Here is a 24,784-nt window from a genome sequence, read left to right as displayed (position 1 = left end):
ACGTTTCGGGCCGAAACCCTTCGTCAGGAGGAACGCTGCACACCACGTGGTTACACCGAGAAAATACGATCTGCAAACTAAATGGAAAAACACATTTGGCACCAGGCCATTGTCTCCTACACCATCACCGACTTTATCCGCTCAGGGGATCTCCCATCCACTGCTACCAACCTTATAGTTCCCACACCTCTCACTTCCCGTTTCTACCTCCTACCCAAGATCCACAAACCTGGCTGTCCTGGCCGACCTATTGTCTTAGCTTGCTCCTGCCCCACCGAACTCATTTCTGCATACCTCGACACGGTTTTATCCCCCCTTGTTCAATCCCTTCCTACCTATGTTCGTGACACTTCTCACGCTCTTAAACTTTTCGATGATTTTAAGTTCCCTGGCCCCCACCGCTTTATTTTCACCATGGATGTCCAGTCCCTATATACCTCCATCCCCCACCAGGAAGGTCTCAAAGCTCTTCGCTTCTTTTTGGATTCCAGACCTAATCAGTTCCCCTCTACCACCACTCTGCTCCGTCTAGCGGAATTAGTCCTTACACTTAATAATTTCTCCTTTGGCTCCTCCCACTTCCTCCAAACAAAGGTGTAGCTATGGGCACCCTTATGGGTCCTAGCTATGCCTGCCTTTTTGTTGGCTTTGTGGAACAATCTATGTTCTGTGCCTATTCTGGTATCTGTCCCCCACTTTTCCTTCGCTACATCGACTGCATTGGCGCTGCTTCCTGCACGCATGCAGAACCCGTTGATTTTATTAACTTTGCCTCCAACTTTCACCCTGCCCTCAAGTTTACCTGGTCCATTTCCAACACCTCCCTCCCCTTTCTAGATCTTTCTCTCTCTGTCTCTGGAGACAGCTTATCCACTGATGTCTACTATAAGCCTACTGACTCTCACAGCTATCTGAACTATTCCTCTTCTCACCCTGTCTCTTGCAAAAACGCCATCCCCTTCTCGCAATTCCTCCGTCTCCGCCGCATCTGCTCTCAGGATGAGGCTTTTCATTCTAGGATGAGGGAGATGTCTTCCTTTTTTAAAGAAAGGGGCTTCCCTTCCTCCACTATCAACTCTGCTCTTACACGCATCTCCCCCATTTCACGTACATCTGCTCTCACTCCATCCTCCCGCCACCCCACTAAGAATAGGGTTCCCCTGGTCCTCACCTACCACCCCACCAGCCTCCGGGTCCAACATAACTTCCGCCACCTCCAACAGGATCCCACCACTAAGCACATCTTTCCCTCACCCCCTCTCTCTGCATTCCGCAGGGATCGCTCCCTACGCGACTCCCTTGTCCATTCGTCCCCCCCATTCCCTCCCCACTGATCTCCCTCCTGGCACTTATCCGTGTAAGCGGAACAAGTGCTACACATGCCCTTACACTTCCTCCCTTACCACCATTCAGGGCCCCAAACAGTCCTTCCAGGTGAGGCAACACTTCACCTGTAAGTCGGCTGGGGTGATATACTGCGTCCGGTGCTCCCGATGTGGCCTTCTATATATTGGCGAGACCCGACGCAGACTGGGAGACCGCTTTGCTGAACACCTACGCTTTGTCCGCCAGAGAAAGCAGGATCTCCCAGTGGCCACACATTTTAATTCCACATCCCATTCCCATTCTGATATGTCTATCCACGGCCTCCTCTCCTGTAAAGATGAAGCCACACTCAGGTTGGAGGAACAACACCTTATATTCCGTCTGGGTAGCCTCCAAGCTGATGGCATGAACATTGACTTCTCTAACTTCCGCTAATGCCCCACCTCTCCCTCGTACCCCATCTGTTACTTATTTTTATGTACACATTCTTTCTCTCTCTCCTTTTTCTCCCTCTGTCCCTCTCACTATACCTCTTGCCCATCCTCTGGGTTCCCCCCCTCCCCCTTGTCTTTCTCCCTGGGCCTCCTGTCCCATGATCTTCTCATATCCCTTTTGCCAATCACCTGTCCAGCTCTTGGCTCCATCCCTCCCCCTCCTGTCTTCTCCCATCATTTTGGATCTCCCCCTCCCCCTCCAACTTTCAAATCTCTTACTCTTCCTTCAGTTAGTCCTGACGAAGGGTCTCGGCCTGAAACGTCGACTGCACCTCTTCCTACAGGTGCTGCCTGGCCTGCTGCATTCACCAGCAACTTTGATGTGTGTTGCTTGAATTTCCAGCATCTGCAGAATTCCCGTTGTTTGTGTTTTTAATCCACCCCTGGTTGTGACGGAGCGCCGTGAGTGCGAGCGTTTGAGTGTGATAATGTAGCGCAGAGATAACCGGGTCGAACTCTGTCGGTTCTCTCAGGATTTGAACTTCCGACCCGGAGCTGAGGAAGGAGTTTGAATTGGTTTGAAGCCTCCGAGGTTGAGAGCTCCGGAGATAATTACGCTGCGCTGTTGGAGCCGCCGCTCAGAGCCTGTCAGAGCGGCAGCCGCCCCACCCTTCCGTGGTTCCATGGTGTAATGGTTAGCACTCTGGACTCTGAATCCAGCGATCCGAGTTCAAATCTCGGTGGAACCTCTGTAGACCGGACTCTTTTTACCAACAAAGTAAAAAAACAAGTTACCTCGATGTGAAAGTTTACACTGCCACTCCCCACATTTATACGCCGCAGATGCAGTTATAAACTACATTTGATTGTTGTAATTAAGCATAACTTTCCCAGGATTGAAATGTCTAATACCAGAGGGAATGTGCCTCAGGTGAGAGGAGGCAATTCTTTTGCACACAGGGAGAAGAATCTGCCGAATCTGGAGTATTGTGTTCAGTTTTGGTCACCAAATTACAGGAAGGATATAAATAAGTTTGAAAGAGTGCAGAGAAGGTTTACAAGGATGTTGCCGTAACTCAGTTACAGAGAAAGGTTGAATAGGTTAGGACTTTATTCCCTGGAGCGTAGAAGAATGAGGGGAGATTTGATAGGGGTATATAAGATTATGATGGGTATAGACAGAGTGAATGCAAGCAGGCTTTTTCCACTGAGGCAAGGGGAGAATAAACCAGAGGACATGGGTTAAGGGTGAGGGGGGAAAAGTTTAAAGGGAACATTAAGGGGGACTTCTTCACACAGAGAGTGGTGGGAGTACGGAATGAGCTGCCAGACGAGGTGGTAAATGCGGGTTCTTTTTTAACATTTAAGAATAAATTGGACAGATACATAGATGGGGGGTGTATGGAGGGATATGGTCCGTGTGCAGGTCAGTGGGACTAGGCAGAAAATGGTTCGGCACAGCCAAGAAGGGCCAAAAGGCCTGTTTCTGTGCTGTAGTTTCTATGGTTTCTAATGCCTGAAATGTCCTGTCAGGGGTGGTGGTGAAGATATGATAATTGGGCATTGTGTAGGCAGAAGGGATTAGTTTAGTTTGGCATTTGATGCTGGTTTCCTCCCACATTCCAAAGATGTATAGGTTAGCAAGTCAAAAACACGAGGCAGTCTGCAGATGCGGGAAATCCAGAGCAACACGCACAAAATGCTGGAGGAACTCAGCAGGCCAGGCAAATCTATGGAAATGAATAAACTGTCGATGAGACTCTTCTTCAGGACTGAGAAGAAAGGAGAAAGACGGCAGGATAAAAGGGTGGAGGAGGGGAAGGAGACTAGCTGGAAGGTGAGAGGTGAAGCCAGGTGGGTGGGAAAGGTCAAGGGCTGGAGAAGGAGGGATCTGATAGGAGAGGAGAGTGGACCATAGGAGAAAGGGAAAGAGGAGGGGCACCTGATAGGTGATAGGTGAGAAGAGGTAGGAGGCCAGTGGAGAATAAAAGAAGTGGGGAGGGGGACAGAATTTTACTGGAAGGAGAAATTGATATTCATGCCATCAGGATAAAAGGTGTTGCTCCTCCACCCTGAGGGTGGCCTCATTGTGGACAAGAGAAGGCCCATGTACCAACATATCAGATTGGGAATGGGAATCAGAATTAAAATGTTTGTTCACTGACTCAGGAGGCAACTGGTCACCCACCAATTTCAGGGCAGTTAATGTCAGGCAATAAATGCTGGCCTCTCTGGTGATGACCAGAATGCCCAAACTGTTGAAATTGTATAAGGCTTTGCTGAGTGTTGTGTGAAGTTTTGGTTACCTACCTATAAGAAAAATATAAATAAAGTTGAAAGAAGACAGAGAAAACTTACAAAGATAATGTTGGGTCTGGAGGACCTGAGTTATAAGGTAAGATCGAATAGGTTGGGACTTTATTCCTTGGAACGTAGAAGATTGAGTGGAGATTTGATGGAAGTTTACAAAATTATGAGGGGTAAAGAAAGGAGTAATGCAAGCAGGCTTTTCCTACTGAGGCTGGGTAGGACTACATCTAGAGGTCATGGGTTAAGGAGAACATGAGGAGAAACTTCTTCAATCAGAGGATGAAGTGTGGAATGAGCTGCCAGCATGTGAGCTTGAGTTCAACATTTAAGAGAAGTTTGGATAGGCATATAGATGGTAAGGGAATGTGGCAGGGCGGGGGGTGGGGGTGCGTGGTCACTGTGGTCCTGGTGCCAGTGGATGGGACCAGGTATTTTTAAATGGTTCAGCATAGACTAGATGAACCAAAGGGCCCGTTTTTATGCAGTACTTTTCTATGGCTCTAAAATATGCCAGATCTGTAAATTGTGCAGAACAGGGTGGTGTCCTCATAGAAACATAGGAAATAGGTGCAGGAGTAGGCCATTCAGCCCTTCGAGCCTGCACCGCCATTCAGTATGATCATGGCTGATCATCCAACTCAGAACCCTGTACCAGCTTTCCCTCCATTCCCCCTGATCCCTTTAGCCACAAGGGCCATATCTAACTCCCTCTTAAATATAGCCAATGAACTGGCCTCAACTGTTTCCTGTGGCAGAGAATTCCACAGATTCACCACTCTCTGTGTGAAGAAGTTTTTCCTAATCTCGGTCCTAAAAGGCTTCCCCTTTATCCTCAACCTGTGACCCCTCCTTCTGGACTTCCCTCACATCGGGAACAATCTTCCTGCATCTAGCCTGTCCAATCCCTTTAGGATTTTATACGTTTCAATAAGATCCCCCCTCAATCTTCTAAATTCCAACGAGTATAAGCCTAGTCGATCCAGTCTTTCATTATATGAAAGTCCTGCCATCCCAAGAATCACTCTGGTGAACCTTCTTTGTACTCCCTCTATGGCAAGGATGTCTTTCCTCAGATTAGGGGACCAAAACTGCACACAATACTCCAGGTGTGGTCTCACCAAGGCCTTGTAAAACTGCAGTAGTACCTCTCTGCTCCTGTACTCAAATCCTCTTGCTGTGTTGGTATGATCTTGTTTTCAGTGATTTGCCTACATGTGACTCACTGTGCTTGATAACGCTCGGTTGACCACTCATACTTAGGCCTCCATTGGCCAGGGTCGACCATGGCTGTTGCATCCTTTCTAGGTACATAAGCCAGGGCAGTACAATATGGAGAGCAAGCTGCCCTCTCCACCCATCTGATGAACCCAAAGAAATGGTGGAGATCGATACAGCTTGGCACCAGTGGTGTCGCAGGAGTTACAGTCAACATTGAACTCAACATAAGGCTGCCTAAGGGACTCCAGCTCCAGACTTTTCCCCTTAAGGTTTACTTCCAAAACCGTCCCCGTGAGTGGGTATGGCCACAAGGCAGTGGAGGTTTGAGATCAGTTTCTGTTTTACATGAGCTGCCGACTACGGCTTACGAGCCCCGTCTGCCTGAAACGGCTGGTTTTAAGGCACCAGTAACCCACCTTTGCCCCTTCTCCTGTCAGTAGAAATGGTTCTGTCGGACTTAGTAGCTAAGCCACACGTGAAGGCCAGGAGCTGGACTTGGTTCTCAGAGGCTATTTGAGATGCATGTCATTGGGCGCATTTAATAGGTAGTGGGAGTTCATCCCCTCTGTCCCTAGCTATAACACCTTAAGGAACCAACGCTCATACAGCGAAAAAATTAAACTGGACAGACCACATAACACTGCCACTAGACACACCAAAGGCACTCACAGCCAGCTGACCTTCCATAATTATCCTTGCTAGTTACAGGCAAAGGATAGGATTAATGGCAGGGTTCTTAGTGCGAAGGAACAGATGGATCTTGGGATCAAAGTTCACAGATCCCTCAAATCTGCCATGCAATTTGATAGTGTTAGTTGGAGGATTGAGGTCAAGAGACAAAGCTTAAAGAGCATTTATTATCAAAATATGCTCAACCTTGAGATTCACCTTCTTGCAGGCAGCCACAAAACAAAGAAACCCAATAGAACCCATTTCAAATAAAGATCTTCAAACTCCAAATGTGTTGAAAACAAAGAACAAATAGTGCAATCAATGAAAAAAGTAAACACATAATAGACTGAACATTAGCTGCAGAGTTCACAGCCACCGGTTAGACCACTCTTGGAGTATTGTGTTCAGTTCGGAATCAGAACTAAGTTTAATGTGACTGGTCTATGTTGTGAAATTTGTCATTTTGCGGCAGCAGTACAGTGCAATATATTAAAGAAACTACAAACAGCTTCCAGGACATTCTCAGACTGTGTTGGTGGTTGATGCAAAACAGCACATTTCACTGTATGTTTCAATGTGCATGTGACAAATAAATCTAATCTTCAATGATCAGACCCACAGGATGACCTGGGGATTTTCAGCAAAGAAGCAGCTGTACTGTGGGCTGGTTTTGATAGTATCACTGATACTCAACTGCTGGGGGACAGGAGTAGGTGTAAGAGCTTCCTTTGAGGGCGTGAATGCAGAAATGCATCTGTTTTCAATCTGACGGTTATGGATACATCTCTACCAATGGAGGTGAAAGGCACTCCTTCCATTTACTAGTCTGCAAGTCACCCTTGGGCAAGGTGTAGCACCTGCTTAGCCCCGGATCAGAGTCATGTAAAGTCATGGGAGTAGGTGGTGGATGGTCGTACGAGCAGCTGGTGCATATCACAAATCCTGGTTATGTGACCACAGACACCAGGCAATCTCTGAAGAGTATTGATAATGGCTGGGGTCACCCATCTTGTAAAGACCACTTCTGTAGGAAAATTTGTCAAGAACAATCATGGTCATGGAGAGACCACGATACAGCACATAAATGATGACGATGATGGTGGTAGTAAAACTCATTTCCTACAGCTTTTACAGCCACCTTACCTCAGAAGGTAACCACTAAATTACAAGTATATTAATGTTGGCAAGTGACAAACTGAACACAGATGCTTACTGTAACAGCTTTATTGAATTGTACTTTTAAATCTGCAGGTTTACGGACCCTGATCAGAGTAAAATATTAAGAACAGTGTAAATAATTCATAATACACTAAATGCTGGAGGAACTCAGCAGGTCAGGCAGCATCTATGGAGATAAATAGTCAACATTTTGGGCCGAGGTCCTTCATCAGGACTGGAAAGGAATGGGGCAAAAGCTAGGTGGGGCGGGGAGGAGTACAAGCTGGCAGGTGAAGGGGAAGGTGGGTGGGATGAAGTGAGAAGCTGGCAGGTGGAAGCCACGAAGGGCTGAAGGAGGAATCTAACTCATGATCACTGTGTGAAGCTACAGTACTTTGTCAAAGTATTCAACCACCATGCCTTTCTTCACATCAACCAGTATTACAACCAGGGACTTTGATCAATTTAACTGAGGATTTTAATTTGTAAATCACATGCTCCTTTTTCACAGTAGAGCCCCAAAGAAGGGAAAACTGTAGAGCACGAAATACTAAAAATTCAAAAACTGAAATGTCAGCAATTCAAAAGTTTTCATCCCCTTTGCTCAGTACTTAGTTGAAACACCTCTCACTGCTATTACAAACAGTACTTTTTTTTGGATAAGTCTCTGTAAGCTTTGCACTGTGCATCAGCCAGGTAACACCATCCCTACTGTATAGTGGAGGTAGCAACATGCTGAGGGGATGCTTTTCAGCAGCAGGGACTGGAAATCAGGTAAGGATTAATGAGAAGATGAATGCTGCTGAATACAGAGAGACCCTGGCTAAAAATCTGCTAGCCTCTGCCAGAAAGCTTAACCTGGGGAGGAGGCTTGTCTTTCAGCAGAACGATGACCCAGAGCACACTGCCAGAGAAACCATGGAGTGGCTTCAAATGAAGAAAACTGATATCCCTGAGTGACCCAGTCAGAGTCCTGACCCTAACCTGATCGAACATCTCTGGCAAGACCCCAAGATTGCTGTCCACTGCCATTCTCCAACTAACCTGACACAGCTTGAGCAATTTTGCAAGGAGGAATGAGCAAATCTTGCTCCATCGCATTGTGCAAAGCGAATGGAGACTTATCTAAAAAGATTACTGGCTGTAATAGCTGAGAGCAGTGATTCAATCAAATACTGAGCAAAGAAAGATGAATACTTTTGAACTGTTGATGTTTCAGTATTTGAATTTTTAGTGTTTTATGCTTTACAATTTTCCCTGTTCTTTGGGGCTCTACTGTGAAAAAGGAACATGGGATTCACAAATAAAAATTCTCGGCTAATTTGATCAAAATTCCTGGTTGTAATTATATGGACGAAGGATTGGTGGCTGAATACTTTTACAAGGCCCTGTGTACCATACCGAGAGGCAAAATTTCCCTTGGAGAATGTTTATAATAACAAGAGATTAAAATCATTTTCACCACAAATAGATCCATGATTCTGTGAAAGGTGAAAGGCACTGTTCCCACATCAACACTGCTTTAAAGTGCTGTGAATAACAGGAAGGTCAGGCGACATCTGTGGAGGGAGAAGCTGAGATAACGTTCTGCACTGAGGACCTTTAATCAACACTAGAAAGAGTTAGAAATCAAACATGCTTTCAGTTGCACGAAAGGGCAACATAGATGGTGGAGGAGAGAATGTCTGTGGTAGCACAGAGACCAGGAGGAAGTGACTGACACTAGTGGTGGTGGTGGTGCCGGGTCGGGGCAGGTGTTGTTTCCAGTTCATCTGTTTGCAGGAGCTGTAATTAGCAGAGGTGTGAGGATGGAAGAGATAAAGAACACCTGAACAGTGATACAACACCCTGTATATTCCGGAAGGGACTGTCTGGAATAAGGAACACAACGCTGGAGGGAGAGACTCTCAACATTTAGATCAGGGGTTCCCAAACTTCTTTACGTCATGGATCAATACCATAGAGCAAGGGGTCTGTGGACACAGATTAGGAACCCCTCATTTAGATCGTTATGTGGACGATCATTTAAGATTGAGCACATAAACAGGCTTGTGCTGTTGACTAGCATGACACTTGAATCTCAGTATGCAACAAAAACTAATTCAAGAAATGCTGAGCATCTTGAGCTTATCTGTAAGCAGAGGTGGATGGAAAATATTAAAGTTGGAATACCACACACAAAATGCTGGAGGAACTCAGCAGGACAGGCAGCATCTAGGAAAAGAAAGGAGTACGGTCGACGTTTTGGGCTGAAACTCTTCAGCAGGACTTCAGCAGGGTTTTCCCAGACGCTGCCTGGCCTGCTGAGTACCTCCAGCATTTTGTGTGTGTTGCTTGGGTTTCCAGCACCTGCAGATTTTCTCTTGTTTGAAGCTGGAATATCAGTTGGCATTGTAACCTGTTCCGGTGAAGCTGAACACAGACAAACAGGAACCTTACCCTCTGCACTGGTCAGTGAAGTCTGCAATTTGAGGTAAATTGCATTTCAGATTTTTATTGGAACTGAACAAGTTGATGAACGCTTGACATATCTTCCACATTTTCCTTCAGTCAGGGTTTCCCAATGTGCTGACATTGGAGAGGTTTCAAAGGAGTTTCACCAAAATTATTCTTGGGATTGAAAGGCTTATCATACAGGGTTTGGATAGAGTGGATGAGGAGAATATTTCTCATGGTGGTGGAGTCTAAGACCAGAGGACACCGCCTCAGAATAGAAGGACTTCCTTTTAAAACGGAGATGAGGAGGAACTTCTTTAGCTAGAGAGCTGTGAATTTGTGGAATATGTTGCCAGAGGTCACTGTGAAGGCCAAGTCATTGGGTATATTTAAGGCAGAGGTTGATAGATTCTTGATTAGTCAGAGCATGAAGGGAAACAGGAAGAAAGTAGGAGTTTGGGGCTGAAAGGGAAAATGGATCAGCCATGAAGAATTAGCAGAGAAGACTTGATGGGCCGAATGGCCTAATTCTACTTTATCTTATGGTCTTTTTAATGTTACAGACCCCTACCAATAACCGAGGTGTCTGCAGACCCTAGGTTGGGAAGCTGTGCACTAGATGCTGCCTGACCTACTGAGTAGTACCAGCAGTCTGTTATATCAGACATCTAGCATCCACACATTTGTTTTTTTTTGCCCAAATAATTTATTTCTGAATTTAAAAAAAACATTTCCACAGGGAAACTTCCACAGTTGGCTTAATCATTTCAAAGTTCAAGATTCAGAGTAACACACAAAATGCTAGAGGAACTCAGCAGGCTAGGTACCCGTAGTTTATATGGAAAAGAAGGTTCCTTAAGGTTGGAACAGCTGGGGGTGGTAGTGGGGACAAGGTCTCACTACCTATTAAATGCTCACATTGGCGTACATTTCAAATAGCCTCTGACAACCAAGTCTAGTTCCTGGCCTTCACATGTGGCTTAGCTACCAAGGCCAGCAGAACTGCTTCTACAGACTGAAGGGGCAAAGACAGGTTCCTGGTGCTTTAAAACCAGATGGGTTCGTCAGCCATGGTTGGCAGCTCATCTAGGAGAAGGAAAACTTTGATCTCAAACCTCCACTGCCTTGAGGCTGTATCCACACACGGGGAAGGTTTCAGGAACCACCTCTGAGGAAAGATCCAGATTTTGAGTCCCTAAGGCGGTCCTACGTTGAGTTCAAAGCTGCTGGGCTACTTCTGCGACACTGTGGGTGACAAACTGTGTCGGTCTCTTGTCATTCCGTTTGATTCATCAGATGCGTGGAGAGGGGGAGCCTGATGCATGGACAACAGCTTGCTTTCCATATTGTACTGCCCTGGCTTGCGTATCATGTGGACAGCTAGGATGTAGTATCTGTGGTCGATCCCAGCCTCATGGAAAAGAGTCTGAATGGCGAAGGACCTGAGGAAGAGTCTCGGCCTGAATCACCGACTCTGTATTCCTTTCCATAGATGCTGCCTGACCTGCTGAGTTCCTCCAACGTTTCATAGTCACAGAAACAGGCTCTTTGGCCCATCTTGTGTGTGTTACTCTGCTGAATCTCGTGTTCAAGTTTCAGATTTATTTATCATGCGTACATCGAAACATACAGTGAAATGCGTCGTTCGCAATAACGACTGACACGACCGAGGATACACTAGGGTGTCACCTCACATTCCAGTTCTAGCCGGAATCCTTTCCCACCCTCCTTTAAATTTGATTGTTATTTATATTTTATCCTGAGTTATCTATCTTGCACGTTAATTCTTAGAAACACCATATCATTCTGTAATTAGGCCACTCCATGTAATAGATCTGTTGGTCCACCTTGCTAGAGTGATGTTCAAATATCTGAATACTTCAAACGGTTTCAGATCTGATATGTTAAAAAACGCACCCAGTATTAAAAACCTTACCAGCAACAACAGTCAGTCTGCAAGAATGTCAGATAAACAGCTGGATTACCAGCACTGCCCAAAAAGTAGAAATAAGATATCCATCCAGTTCAGAAGGGTTAGAATTAAGTAGAAATATGTTATTCTACCAAATCTAAGTGGATGCGATATACTTATCCAGCTCAGGACAGATATTTTCTAATTTACTGCATCACCATCTTTGTCAGAAGTGTCACATCTTGATTTCCTTTTTCCAGTTTAGCAAGTTAATTTCTTTTAATAATTAGTGTTTGCTGAGCAGGTAGTTTGCCAGTTATTAGCCCACCTTGGCACATTATTTCCAATACAGTTATTGAAAAAATATACTTTGTACATAGTTTTTGATAGACAGAACTGAAAAGCGGAGTGAAAAAAGTCAAATATCAATGATAACAAAAATCTGAGGTGTTTCCTCTTCATGAATCTGCATCGCTGAGTATGTGATGGCCTTTACCTCCGTGCCCTGCAAGAGTAAACACAGAAAGCTAGCAGTCAGATAGGGTTTAGGGCTCTGAATACAGCAATTTGTAAAGTCAGAAGGGATGGCATTTAATCATTACCTGAGGATGCTTGGCCAAATCAAATTCTTCACCCCATCTTAGAGTAGAAATAAAATTGTTAAATTTTTAGATTACATCATGGGTAAAGCCCTCCCAACCATTGAGCACGTCTATATGAAACACAGTCGTAGGAAAGCAGCTTCCATCATCAGAGATCCCCACCACCCAGGCCATGCTCACTTCTCGCTGCTGCCATCAGGTAGAAGGTACAAGAGCCTCAGGACTCACACCACCAGGTTCAAGAACAGTTACCACCCCTCAACCACCAGGCTCCTGAACAAAAGGGGATAACTACACTCACTTGCCCATTCATTGAGATGTTCCCACAACCAATGATCTCACTTTGAGGACTCATTATCTTGTTATTTCATGTTCTTGTTATTTATTTATATTTGCATTTGCACAGTTTGTTGTTTTCTGCACTCTGGTTGATCTTTCACTGATTCTGTTATAGTTACTATTCTATAGATTTGCCGAGTACGCCCACAGGAAAATGAATCTCAGGGTTGTATACGGTGATATCGATGTACTTCGATAATAAATTTACTTTGAAACTTTTATATTTAAAAAAATAAAATACATGTATCAAACAAAAATCTTAGCACAACTTCCCATTAAAATACTTACTTAAGTATCAGTTTAAATGTTGCTAGATATAGGAAACAAGGTGATATTTTCATCGAATAAGTATAGAAAAGTGGACAGTACACTCAATTGACAGAACACACCAAACTAAATTGCAATGGATATACAGTTTTTCTTATTGCTAAAAGGAATCCCTAGTTGGGCAGTCTTTCATTGATTCAGTTATAGTTACTCTTCTACAGATTGGTTAAGTACACCCACAAAAAAATAAATCTCAGGGTTGTATATGGTGACATATGGTTGGGTTTTGGTAATTTGCTTGCAAACGTTTCGTAGCAATACTCAGAGAAATCATCAGTGAGCTGTTAATTGTGCAGTCCTCTGAATACTTGGGCTTTATACACTGGCTCAACCGCTCCAAGAACATACAATTTCAGTTGCACATAAGCCAACAGCAATGTTGAGGAGAGTACTCTGCAGACCAAAAGAATGAATCAAGCTATTGAACAAGACCATCATGGTCTACAAAATCCAATGCGGGGACTGGGGAAGATTATCCACAAGGATCCATCAGCATCAAGAGGCTGAAATGTGACGTGACTAACTCTCCCTCGTCTCTACCCATGAAGATCGAGAGGGGTACAAATTCCACTGGGCATCAGTGAAAGTCGTGGCGCAAGCAAACACGCGACCTGCAAGAAAATTCCTTGAAGCGTGGTTTTCTGTGAAAAATCCTGTAAATAGACATGTAGACCCATCCCAGTTATCAGCCGCTGCAGGCAGAATTCCAGACAACAATGCATGAAGTTCGCCACACAACCCATCAGTGACAAGACCTACTCCCTACATCACAACTGAGTTTCTGTAATGACAACCAATTAGCCAAGCACTTGGACGGCACCACAACTAACAGCACACTGATGAGTTCTCTGCATATGGTGATGAAACGTTTGCACGAAAATGACCAAGTCTGGAGAACACCTCAACCCAAACTTCAACTACACGAGCTACATGTTTTCTGAATGGTGACATATATGAACTTTGATAATAAAATTTACTTTGAACTTTGAACCATGGATACTTTAAAATTTAACTGTAAGGGGTTTCTTCTTTTATGTTACTGCTAAGGCTAAAAAAAATAGCTTCTTTGTTATGATAACTGCTGAGAAAGTGCTTCTCTATAGCAGCTTGTTTGGGTTATAATTACTGATAGAGAGAATTGTATTCATTTGCTAACCAATTGGGATAGATGTTATTCTTTGTTGTGTGTCTGTAAGCTATTGCTCTCGTGGGCTTTGGGGGAGAAGGCGTGACGGGGACAGAGAGAGGAGACGCGATGCTGTAAGCTGGGCGATGGAACCGACCCAGAGCGGGAGTCCGAGGCCCAGGGTTTTCGAGAGGAGAACCGAAGGGGAAGGACGTGCTGGGCATGCTCTGGTCGACCACCGTTGTTGGTCCCAGGCGGCGGGTCGTGGGGTCAGAGGAGATCGCATGGTGGAAGGAAGACCCCATTCATTGAGCTCCAACGGTTGTGCACGAAGTGGTTGAACTTTGATAAGATTGGCGCCTTTTACTTTCATTTTATATTTTATCTCTATTAATTACATAGTTCCAGTAAGATCTATAAAATGTAATCATTCAATCGCATATGGTGTGTTGTCTGTTATTTGGTGGGGTGGGGTACATCACACAGCATCCACACAAACTTGATTACCCAGTTTGACAGGGCCGAAGGCTGCTCCCCCCAGACGAAAGCGAGCCGAGCGAGCCTGAGGCTCACCAGGGGGCTACATAAGCACATAAATCCACATTGAACTTGTGCCAATTTACAAAACTTGAATATCTCCAAAGCCCTCTGAATATGCAGGTCTTGAAACTTAATTTTCAATTTGCTCAGTAGATCTCTTCCCTACTTGCTGTGAAATGGCTTCAGGGGTGGTGATCAAGTATTAAATAGACAGATGGAAAATGGGGGCAAAAAATATCAAAACTATTTGAACCGCAATGGAATAAGAGAGAAAATAAAACAGTGATCTTTAACAGGCTCCTAGACGGGCACCTGAATATGTAAGGAATGGAGACACATAGCTTTAGTTTAATTTGGTCAAGCAGCCATTCCTGTGCTGTACTGATTGATGTGGACTCAAAGACTGCTAATTATCTAGATCCCAGTTAGAACTCATTGGTCCAGGAAACTGTAGTACTTACCCTATTGATCGAATTGTATAATTAATTCTGTCAATGTGAATCACTTTCATCTCCTAAAAGAGCAACAAGAAGAAAAAAGTTGGAACGGCATCTTTAAAAGTCAATACCAATCATTAACAATTGACCTCTGCCTGGTTCCTTTCCAGTCCTGATGGAGGGGGCTCGGCTTGGTCCAAAACATTGACTTTTCATTTTAAGATTCAGGATGGTTTAATGTCATTTCCAGTGCCAAAGTGTAAAGGAAAATGAAATAATTGTTACTCTGGATCTAATGCAGCACAAAAAATACATAATAAGATAAAGAACACAATAATTCCTCAAAAACACAATGAATATAAACATGTAAGATAGCTTTCATACATAAACACGTGAAAATCAGCAGATGATTTTCTGACTCTGACTCTAAGTTCACTTTGCTTGCATCTGTAGCTGATACTATATTCAGTCTGACAAAAAAATAACTTGCTGGTTCTAGCCAAGTCAAAAGACACAACTTCTCAATAGTTAATCAAAAGCAGCATACACAAAATGCTAGAGGAACTCAGCAGGTCTATGGAAAAGAGTAAACAGCCGATGTTTCAGGCCAAGATCCTTCTTCAGGACTCATACATATGTAGGTTGATTGTATGCCCATAAAGTGATGCTAGGCACAGGAAACTCTGCATATTGACAGGATGCAGTGGGTGGAGGTGTTGGGGAAAGTAACTGTTTACTGATATTACTGCAAAGGTAAATGGTGCTCCTGCCATGGATGCTTCATAGTCCCCTCTCTGATGGGAGTGGGACAAACCTCAGATGTGACCTGACCTGCTGAGTAGCTCCAACATGTTGTGCAAGTTGGCTAATTGTAAACTTTTAGTGATAAATCCCAAACAATGAACAAGACAAGGAACAGAATATATTTTATACTGCATATCCATGCCCTACTCCTTCAATGTCACCAAGAGGACATGGCCACAGTCATCATGAGGAAACACTGGAGATGGACTGGGCACATGATGAGAAGAGAGGCCAACTCCATCATCAAGGCAGCACTTCAATGACTGAAGGGCAGAGGAAACATGGGAGACCAAAGACAACTTGGAACCATGGAAATTTGGAAAGCTCAGAATTGTGGGAGGGTATTAGTAAAATGGAAAACTAGGAATATGCTGCCTTTCGTCAAGAATGGAGAGAGAGAGTACTGGGGAAATTGTGGGGAAACTGCAGGAAAGTTAGCTTAAAAACATTTTTAGGAAAATGCTGGAATTTACTAATCAATGAAGCTTATACATCAAACTTATCTTCAGACAAACTTGAAACAATCAAATCAGAGTGACACACACAAAATGATGGAGGAACTCAGTAGGTCAGACAGCACCTAAGGGAGAGGAATAAACAGTTGACGTTTCAGGCTGACACCCTTCTTCAGGACTGGTGCAATGTTGTCATCAAATAATCTGGTTTGAGCCAATTGGGCTTCCACTTTGAGATGGGATGCAACTGGTTCTCATAGCATCCCATGGATTTAATGCTATATTTATTTAATGTAGGAATATGCAAAACTGTTTAAAATTCTTTCAGACTTTCTGGAACATTGCTATCTTCTCACAAACAATTCATTTCACTCTATAACTGTCAGTTCATGCACAACTTAGTTTGAAACAGTTACCAACCCTTGGAATAAAGAACATTTCTGCGCTGAACTGGTACAGCCATTCAGTCATGAAATTATAGAGCAGTGATAGCATGTCATGTCCTACAGGAAAGGAGACAGAAACACAATAATTCATTACAATTCATATTATATTCCCCTTCATTCAAATAATCACATGTACATCGGGATCTATCGTTTGTGTTAACAATCAACACGCCCAAGGATGTGCTGGGGGCAGCCCACAAAAGTTGCCACACATACCAACACCAACATAGCACACCCACAATGTTCAACACAGAAATAACACAACACACAGCACAGGCCAACATATGCATCACCAACAACGACAGAACAAAATGACAACACTCTTTCACACAGTCCCATCCCATCCCTTCACTCGTGCAGGTTTCCAGTTTCAGGACGAGGCTGCTTAATACTTGGCTCTGGACTCCCAAACTCACAGACATCACGCAAGTGTTGCTGCAGCAACTGACAAACACAGAATGTAATACCTTCCAGTGATCACAAAATCACTCCAATTATCACAGCAAGACACTAACTTATCAAGTAACTTTCCACCTCTAAAATTCCAAGCTTCACACATCAAAGTTGCTGGTGAAGTTAGCGTTCACCAGCAACTTTGATGTGTGTTGCTTGAATTTCCAGCATCTGCAGAATTCCTGTTGTTTGTGTTTAAGTTCCAAGCTTGTTATTTTGCAGGCTTAAAACCTGTAGGACAAGTAACTTGGCCTCAGTTTGATGGTAAACATGACCGAAGAACAATTGAAGTTTGTTGCCATGCACTAAAACTTTTTCCACATTTATAGTACAGCTTCCTTTGATTAATAGACAGGAAATTCCACTTTGTGGGTGGAGTGAATGACAGTTGTCGATTTCTGAAGATTGACTGAACATCATAGAGAGACACAGCCCAGCCTATCACAAAATAAACCAGACTTCCCTTCACTGGCTCATCTACACTTCCTGCTGCCCAAGTAATCAAAGACCCTGTCACCAGGATCAAGGACAGCTTCTATCCCACAGTTAACAGATTCCTGATCGGGACATTTGAACAGGCCTCTTGTATGATAAAGTTGAAATCTTGATCTCTCACTCTGGTCATAGCAATATCCTTATTTGTCTACCTGCTCTTTCTGTAACTGTAACACTACAGGATTTTGTTTATTGAGATGCATTGTGAAACAGGCCCTTCCAGCCCTCTGAGCCGTGCTGCCCACAAACTCATGAATTAATCCTAGCCTAAACAAGGGATAATTTATAATGATCGATTAACATCATCAGGCACATCTCGGGACTGTGGGCGGGTTAATGGGTGGAGATGTTGATCAGCCTTACTGCTTGGGGAAAGTAATTGTTTACCTAAATTACTGTGAAAGCAACTGATGCTCCTGTCATGGATGCTACTTAAACTCCTCTCTGATGGGAGTGGGACAAACCTGCATGACCTGCTCCAGTGCATAGTGTGAGTTGGCCAATTGTAAACATTTAGTGATAAATCCCAAACAATGGACAAGACAAGGAACAGAATGCATTTTATACTACAGATAATACATTTCCACCCACTGCTCCTTCAATGTCACCAAGGGAACATGGCCACTATCATCATGAGGAAATTTTGGAGATGGACTGGGCACGTAATGAGAGGAGAGGCCAACTCCCATCATTGAGACGGCACGTTATCGGACCTCTGCAGGGAGCAGGAAACCTGGGAGCACTGTACTGCAGAGGCAGAAATGAGGACCCTGACAATTTACAATAGCCAGTTAACCTACCAACGGCTATGTCTTTGGACTGTGGGTGGGAGGAAGCCCAGACAGTCACAGAGAGAACGTACAAACAGGCAGCAGTGGGAATTGAAGCCAGGTTGCTGGTACTATAAAGCCTTGTGCTACACTATGCTACTGTGCCTCCCTCTATTCTCTTATTGTTTTTGTTTAAGACTTCCTCAACGTACCTATGTAAGGAATGATTTGTCTGGATGGCATGCAAATAATGTTTCTCTACTATATCTCAGTACATGTAACAATAATAAACCAATTATTAAACAACTATATCCTCCCTCACCTGCATTCAGGGCCTAACAGTCCTACCAGGTGAGGCAACACTTCACCTACAAATCTGTTGGGTTCATCCAGCACCTCTGGCTCAAGTGGACCTTCCTGATGGCCAAAAATTTTAATTCAGATTCCCGTTCCGGAACACCTACTTCTCCATTCTGTCTCCTCCACTTTACCAATGCAACAGTGCATGTTCAGGATGAACCCCCCTCAAGCCAAGTCAGTTACAGCTTATAAACATGAGAAATTCTGCAGATGCTGGAAACCCACAGCAGCACACACAAAATGCCGTAGGATCCCTACAGGCCAGGAGGTATCTATGGAAATGAATAAACTGTCGATAGTTCGGGCTGAGACCCGTTCTTCAGGACTGGAGGGCTGGGGGGGGGGGGGGGAGAAGGGGAAGGAGGCTAGCTGGAAGGTGATAGGTGAACCCAGCTGGGTAGGGAAGATAAAGAGCCGGAGAGGAAGGAATCTTTTAGGAGAGGAGTGTGGACCACAGGAGAACGAGACCGAGGAGGGGACCCAGGGGGAAGTAATAGGATGGTGAGAAGAAATAAAAGGTCAGAGTGAGGAATGGGGGGGGGGGGGGGGAAGAAGGGAAATTTGTTTACCAGAAGGAGAAATTGATGTTCATGCCATCAGGTTGGAGGCTACCCAGACGGAATATAAGGTGTTGCTCCTCCACCCTGAGGATGGCCTCATCTTGGCACAAGAGGAGGCCATGGACTGACATGTCGGAATGGGAATGGGAATCGTAATTAAAATGTTTGGCTACCACCAGAAAGTTCCACTTGTAGCGGATAGTTACAGTTTTCTGGATTCAACACATTTAGGGAGCAAATGTTGTTCCTTTGTTCATGAAGAGCAATGGTGAGTTTATAATGGACTAGTCAGTGGTAGGGAAACTACTGCAAAAATTCGAAGGAAGAGGGTTTATTTAGATTTGGAAAGGTGGGGATAGATAATGGATAATCAGCAAGGCTTTTAATTAATCAACTGATTTAATTTTATTTATTGATCATGGGAACTTGTGTTTCGTGAATTTGATAAAGAATAGCTTTTTGTCACATGTACATTGAAATCTATAGTGAAGTGCGTTGTTTGCATTAAATCAAATCAGAGAGGATTGTTGCTGTGCTTCTGGCACTAACTTAGCATGCCCACAACTCACTAACCCTAACCGATTGTGGGAGGAAACCAGAGCACCTGGAGGAATCCCACGTGGTCACAGGGAAAATGTATAAAACTCCTTGTAGACAGCAGTGGGAATGGAAGCCTGATCTTACAGCCAGTGTTGTAAAGCATTATGTTGACCGCTACGCTACCATGTCACTCCGCTGAATTTTTAAACTCAGCGTATTGCCGAGGACAGTGCAGTAGTTGTCCATGTGCAGATATAATGTGACAAAATGGAACCTGTGTGATCTTGGAGTGCTTTGCTGGTTCAGATGCAGGCTTACAAGAAGTGCGAGTGTTTCATGGTGGGGGCGTGTTTACAATAAGGAATGTTTTGACAACAGAATAAAACAGGACGCAGCTGTCATGGGGGAGGAATGTTATGGGATGAAACAACCTCAAAGGTGAATTACTGGACTTTGTATAAGTATAAAAATGATTTGTTTTGGGTTGTAAGATTGAAGCTATCTTCCAACGATTTAATATAGGAAGGTGGACCCTCCCTTGCAATAAAACATGCTTATGATTTGATCCACTCTGAATTTGTTGTAGTTTGTTACTGTATATTAGAAGACCTCGCTGAGTGGTACACAACAACATGAAGGACTTGGATGTGACTATGTCTACAAGTGAAAACTGGCTATAGATAGCAAGGAGGGTTCTTTCCATCAGCTGGAATTTAATGCTGGTAAGTGAGATGTTATGCACTTTAATTGGTTAGGCACACAAAGTACTCTGTATAGTTCTGGTTTCCAGACAACAATTATGATGTAATTGCTGTGTAGAGATACAGAAGAGATTCACCCGGATCAGAGAACTTCATTTCTGAGGAGAGATTGATTAGCCTGGGCTTTTTTCACCCGGAGTGTGGGAGACTTGTGAGGATGACTTGGTAGAGGTACACAAAATTATGACAGGAATAGAAAGGGAAGATAGCAATGAACTCTTTTCCCCATTTTGGGGGTGTATAAGACAAGGTGGCATAGGCTTAAAGTGAGAGGTACCAGTTTTAGAAGGAATCTTGGGAAGTTTTTTGAGGAGGTGGTAGACATTTCAGGAGGATTTAGTAAAGCACTTGAATTGACAAGGCACTGAATGCTGTGGACCTACTGGAAGTGATTAGTGTGGGCATGGTGTGATGGAGAGCTGTTCCTGTGTCGTACAACTCTAGGATCCTTTTTCCTGTTATTTTTGAAAACATCCAAAATTTTCTTTAATTACCTTTTGCCTTGCATAATAATTCTTTCTGTCATTTGATCTCCTGCCAAACACCCTTTATTCCCTCTTCCCCTTGCACTGCTCAGAGCACCTTAAATCTTGTTAATCTACACTATCATTTGTCTAGTACCGATGAAAGATCAATCTGGTGTGAAAGCGAGAGTGAGAACGAGAGCGAGAGCGAGAGTGGGAGCGATACCAAAGTGCTGGATAATGGACTGTAGTTTTTGATGGACTCTAGACTGAAGTCTCTCTGGGAGCTTTTGCTATTGCTTGCACGCCAGGGGAATGAGGGGGACGGGGTTTGTCGGTGCTTCTGCGGCTGCTTGTGCATGGGAGGGGAAGAGGGGCTTTGGGGTTCTGATGTTTCTATCCCTTTTTAGGGCTTGTTTCATGGATGTCTGTGAAAAGTAAGAATTTCAGGTTGAACACTATATACGTTCTCTGATATTAAATTGAGTCATTTGATTCACTAAATATATTTCAGCCACTGCAACAGGTGTGCCAAGCATTTGCTGCATCTGGGGAAGATCAGGGGAAAGGATTGATGCTGAATAACCCAGGAATTCTATTAAACACTGTTCCCATATCCCAAACATCTCCTGTCAGACAACTGGGAATGCAAAACTCTATCTATCACAGCACCCCCCCCCCCCCATATGTAGATATTTAGAGAACAGTGTGAAGACACATTAAATTGATGGGGTATCTGATGCCCCGAAGCCTTGGCCTCACAACATCACAGGACTTGATGAATACCACATTTTTCACATGAAACCATATCATTAATGTGGAATGCTGCAAGTCCGATTCACTGATTCATTGGTGGGTGTACGGCCTTGGTCGTAGTGAGAACTCGGCCTCAAGCCGCAGTGTCACCTGCTTACAGCTGTGCAGGAGAGAGGTGTCGGAACTGGTGCGCTCCACCAGGGCGGGCGTCTCAGCGTTCAGCAGAAGACAACCTGTATTGTGTTTGACTGCAGACCGCTGCAACATTCGTGGATTTAGGGTTTGAACTATACCTTTTGAGTGACTGTATTTTACTGATAATATGTACTTGCTATCTTATATGTGCTATATGTGTTTTGTGTGTCTGTTGGTAATGTGTTTTACACTATGGTCCTGGAGTAATGCTGTTTGGCTGTATTCATGTATGTTTAAATGACAATTACACTTGAAATGATTAACAGATGACCCTGTATCACAGGTATAGTCACATAATGGATAACAAAACTTTATTACCCTTTAAGGATAATAAAAGATATCCTTTGTTGAAAATCTATCAACACCATTAAACTAATCAGAATGCTAAGGTTACCTTCAGCCTTTACTTCAAGGGTGGTTAATGGCTGCACAGTTTCTATGTCTGTCATATAGCCAAACATTGCCATGACAACCTGCTCAAAAGCCTCTTCGACTGTATCCCCCCATGAGTGCAACCTGCAAAGCACAAAGCAGAGGAGCTCAGGGCCTTGAACTGAAAGTAACTCTTACAAAGTAATGGGAAGCAAAGATAGATTGTGCACCTTAATTGTAAAACCAGGAACTGATTTTTTTTGTACTAAACTACCAACAGCTGTAAAAATAAACATTTAGATAGAAGTCAAGTGGTATTATTGAACTGTTAAAGAGAAATGAACACAATTTGACAACAATCTAGAGACAAGCTGGTTTTCATCATGACCATCCAGGACATGCCCTCTTCTCATTGTGAGCATCAGGGAGGAGGTACAGGAGCCTGAAGACCCCTCTTCTCATTACTACCATCAGGGAGGAGGTACAGGAGCCTGAAGACCCCTCTTCTCATTACTACCATCAGGGAGGAGGTACAGGAGCCTGAAGACCCCTCTTCTCATTGTGACCATCAGGGAGGAGGTACAGGAGCCTGAAGACCCCTCTTCTCATTACTACCATTAGGGAGGAGGTACAGGAGCCTGAAGACCCCTCTTCTCATTACTACCATCAGGGAGGAGGTTATGGCTATTATTCTTTGGATTTATTGAGTATGCGCACGAGAAAATGAATCTCAGGGTTGTATACAGTGACATAAATGTACTTTGATAATAAATTTGCTTTGAACTTTGAAATAAGAGGAAATCACTGGTCCCTCTTACCTGCACTGTCCGTTAATAGATCATAACTGATCTCTTGCCTCCGCACCACTTTGCATCTACCCTTGACGTCTACAGATATATTGGTGTCTACCTTCAAAATTCCCAGTGACTGCACCGCAACAGCCCTCAGGATGAGGAAAGCCCTTTCCATTCTACTCTCCTCTTACTTGACCGGAAGTGCACTGAGAGCGGTAAGCGTAAAGGAGTTGGGTGCTTACTGTTCTGGTTAACAACAGATGGTGCAATCCGGGTCATATTATGATCGAGGAACGTGTTTGTAGACCGGATATTGAACTTTTTACTGTTGGACTTCAGCCACATTCCACCGAGATACAACACTGGGTGGCACGGGAGGTTGTTCCTGCCTGTGGCCATCAAACTTGCAGCTCCTCCCATGGAGGGTCAGAAACCCTGAGCCAATAGACTAGTCCTAGACTTATTTTCCATCTGGCATAGTTTGCATTTTGTTGTTTGACTGTTTGTGGTTTTTGTATTGCTATATTTACGCTCTGTTCTTGGTTGGTGCGGCTGTAACGAAACCCAATTTCCCTCGGGATCAATAAAGTATATCTATCTATCTTTGAGACTGTGACCCCTGGTTTCTGACACCTCCACGAAAGAAAGCCAAATTCTCATCTGCCTATGTCAAGCCCCCTAAGAATTGTGCATGTTTCAATCAGATCCAATCTCATTCTTCTAAACTCTCAGGACTATAGGACCTTCTGCTTAATATTATGTTTTGAGGCATTCCCACCCTCATGTTAGAAATCAAAGTGGTAAATTTTTGTAGGACTTCTTATACTTTAAATATTTCCACAGTACTTTAAAGTCCACATTAAAAACTTACAGCACATTAATGTCACATTGGGTGGTGGGGTGGAGATATGTCTCTACCAAAGGAGGTGCAAGGCTCTCCTTCCCTCCGCTCACCTGCAGGTCACCCTTGGACAAGGTGCAGCACTTGCTTAGCCCCCCCCCCCCCATTTCCTCCCGATCAGGGTCAGGTGAAGCCATGGGAGCAGGTGGTGGATGGTCGTATGAACAGCTGGTGCACATCACAAGTCCTGGTTATGGAACCACTGACACCAGGCAGACAATCTCTGAAGAGTATTGATAATGGCTGGGATCACCCGTCTTATAAAGACACTGCCCAGAAGAAGGCAATGCAAAACACTTCTGAGGAAAGATTTGCTGACAACAGTCATGGTCATGGAAAGACCATGTTCACTCATGTCACGCAACACGGCACATAATGAACGAATGAATGTCATCCAATTTACTTGCATGATATATCTCTTTCAACTATTAGTTCACTTTATAGTAGGCATTTTAATAACTTACTGAACATCAGCAGTGTGGTCCAAATCTACAAAGAGAGGAAAAAAGACACAGAATTACAACCTGTATAAACGTAGGAAATATACAAAAATATTGAGGTGTATACTGCAACTAGAGGTCATGGGTTAAAGGTGAAAGGTGAAAAGATTAAGCGGAGCATGAGGGGAAGCTTCTTCACTCAGAGGGTCGTGAGAGTGTGGAACGAGCTGCCAGCACAAATAGTGCATGCAAGCTCGATTTTAGCATTTATGAGAAGTTTGATCGTATATGGATGGTAGGGGTATGGAAAGCTATGGTCCCGGAGCAGGACAAAGGGATCTGAGTACCCCTATACACAAATCACAACAAGATTCAGATTAA

The 24,784-nt window shown here is 44.0% G+C and overlaps 1 protein-coding gene and 1 non-coding gene across 2 annotated transcripts in view; one reads left to right on the top strand and one right to left on the bottom strand.

Annotated features, from left to right (window-relative positions):
* The first annotated feature begins 2,437 nt into the window (after window positions 1-2,437).
* On the top strand, window positions 2,438-2,509 carry trnaq-cug (transfer RNA glutamine (anticodon CUG)). The gene has a single exon. It is a non-coding gene; the product is annotated as a tRNA-Gln (tRNA).
* A 5,870-nt stretch (window positions 2,510-8,379) lies between these two features.
* The window catches only part of zbtb8os (zinc finger and BTB domain containing 8 opposite strand), a 29,918-nt gene continuing 13,513 nt past the window's right edge, over window positions 8,380-24,784 (bottom strand). Inside the window, exons 2-7 of the mRNA XM_072246477.1 lie at window positions 24,428-24,452; window positions 22,291-22,412; window positions 16,517-16,599; window positions 14,862-14,914; window positions 12,069-12,105; window positions 8,380-11,971 (exon numbers count right to left, since the gene is read on the bottom strand). Coding sequence (XP_072102578.1) covers window positions 11,885-11,971; window positions 12,069-12,105; window positions 14,862-14,914; window positions 16,517-16,599; window positions 22,291-22,412; window positions 24,428-24,452 — 407 coding nt within the window. The 3' untranslated portion in view covers window positions 8,380-11,884. The remainder of the gene's footprint in view (window positions 11,972-12,068; window positions 12,106-14,861; window positions 14,915-16,516; window positions 16,600-22,290; window positions 22,413-24,427; window positions 24,453-24,784) is intronic.

This window comes from Mobula birostris, chromosome 29 (assembly GCF_030028105.1).
Source record: "Mobula birostris isolate sMobBir1 chromosome 29, sMobBir1.hap1, whole genome shotgun sequence".
Taxonomy (NCBI): domain Eukaryota; kingdom Metazoa; phylum Chordata; class Chondrichthyes; order Myliobatiformes; family Myliobatidae; genus Mobula; species Mobula birostris.
This window is presented reverse-complemented; position numbering and strand designations above follow the sequence as displayed.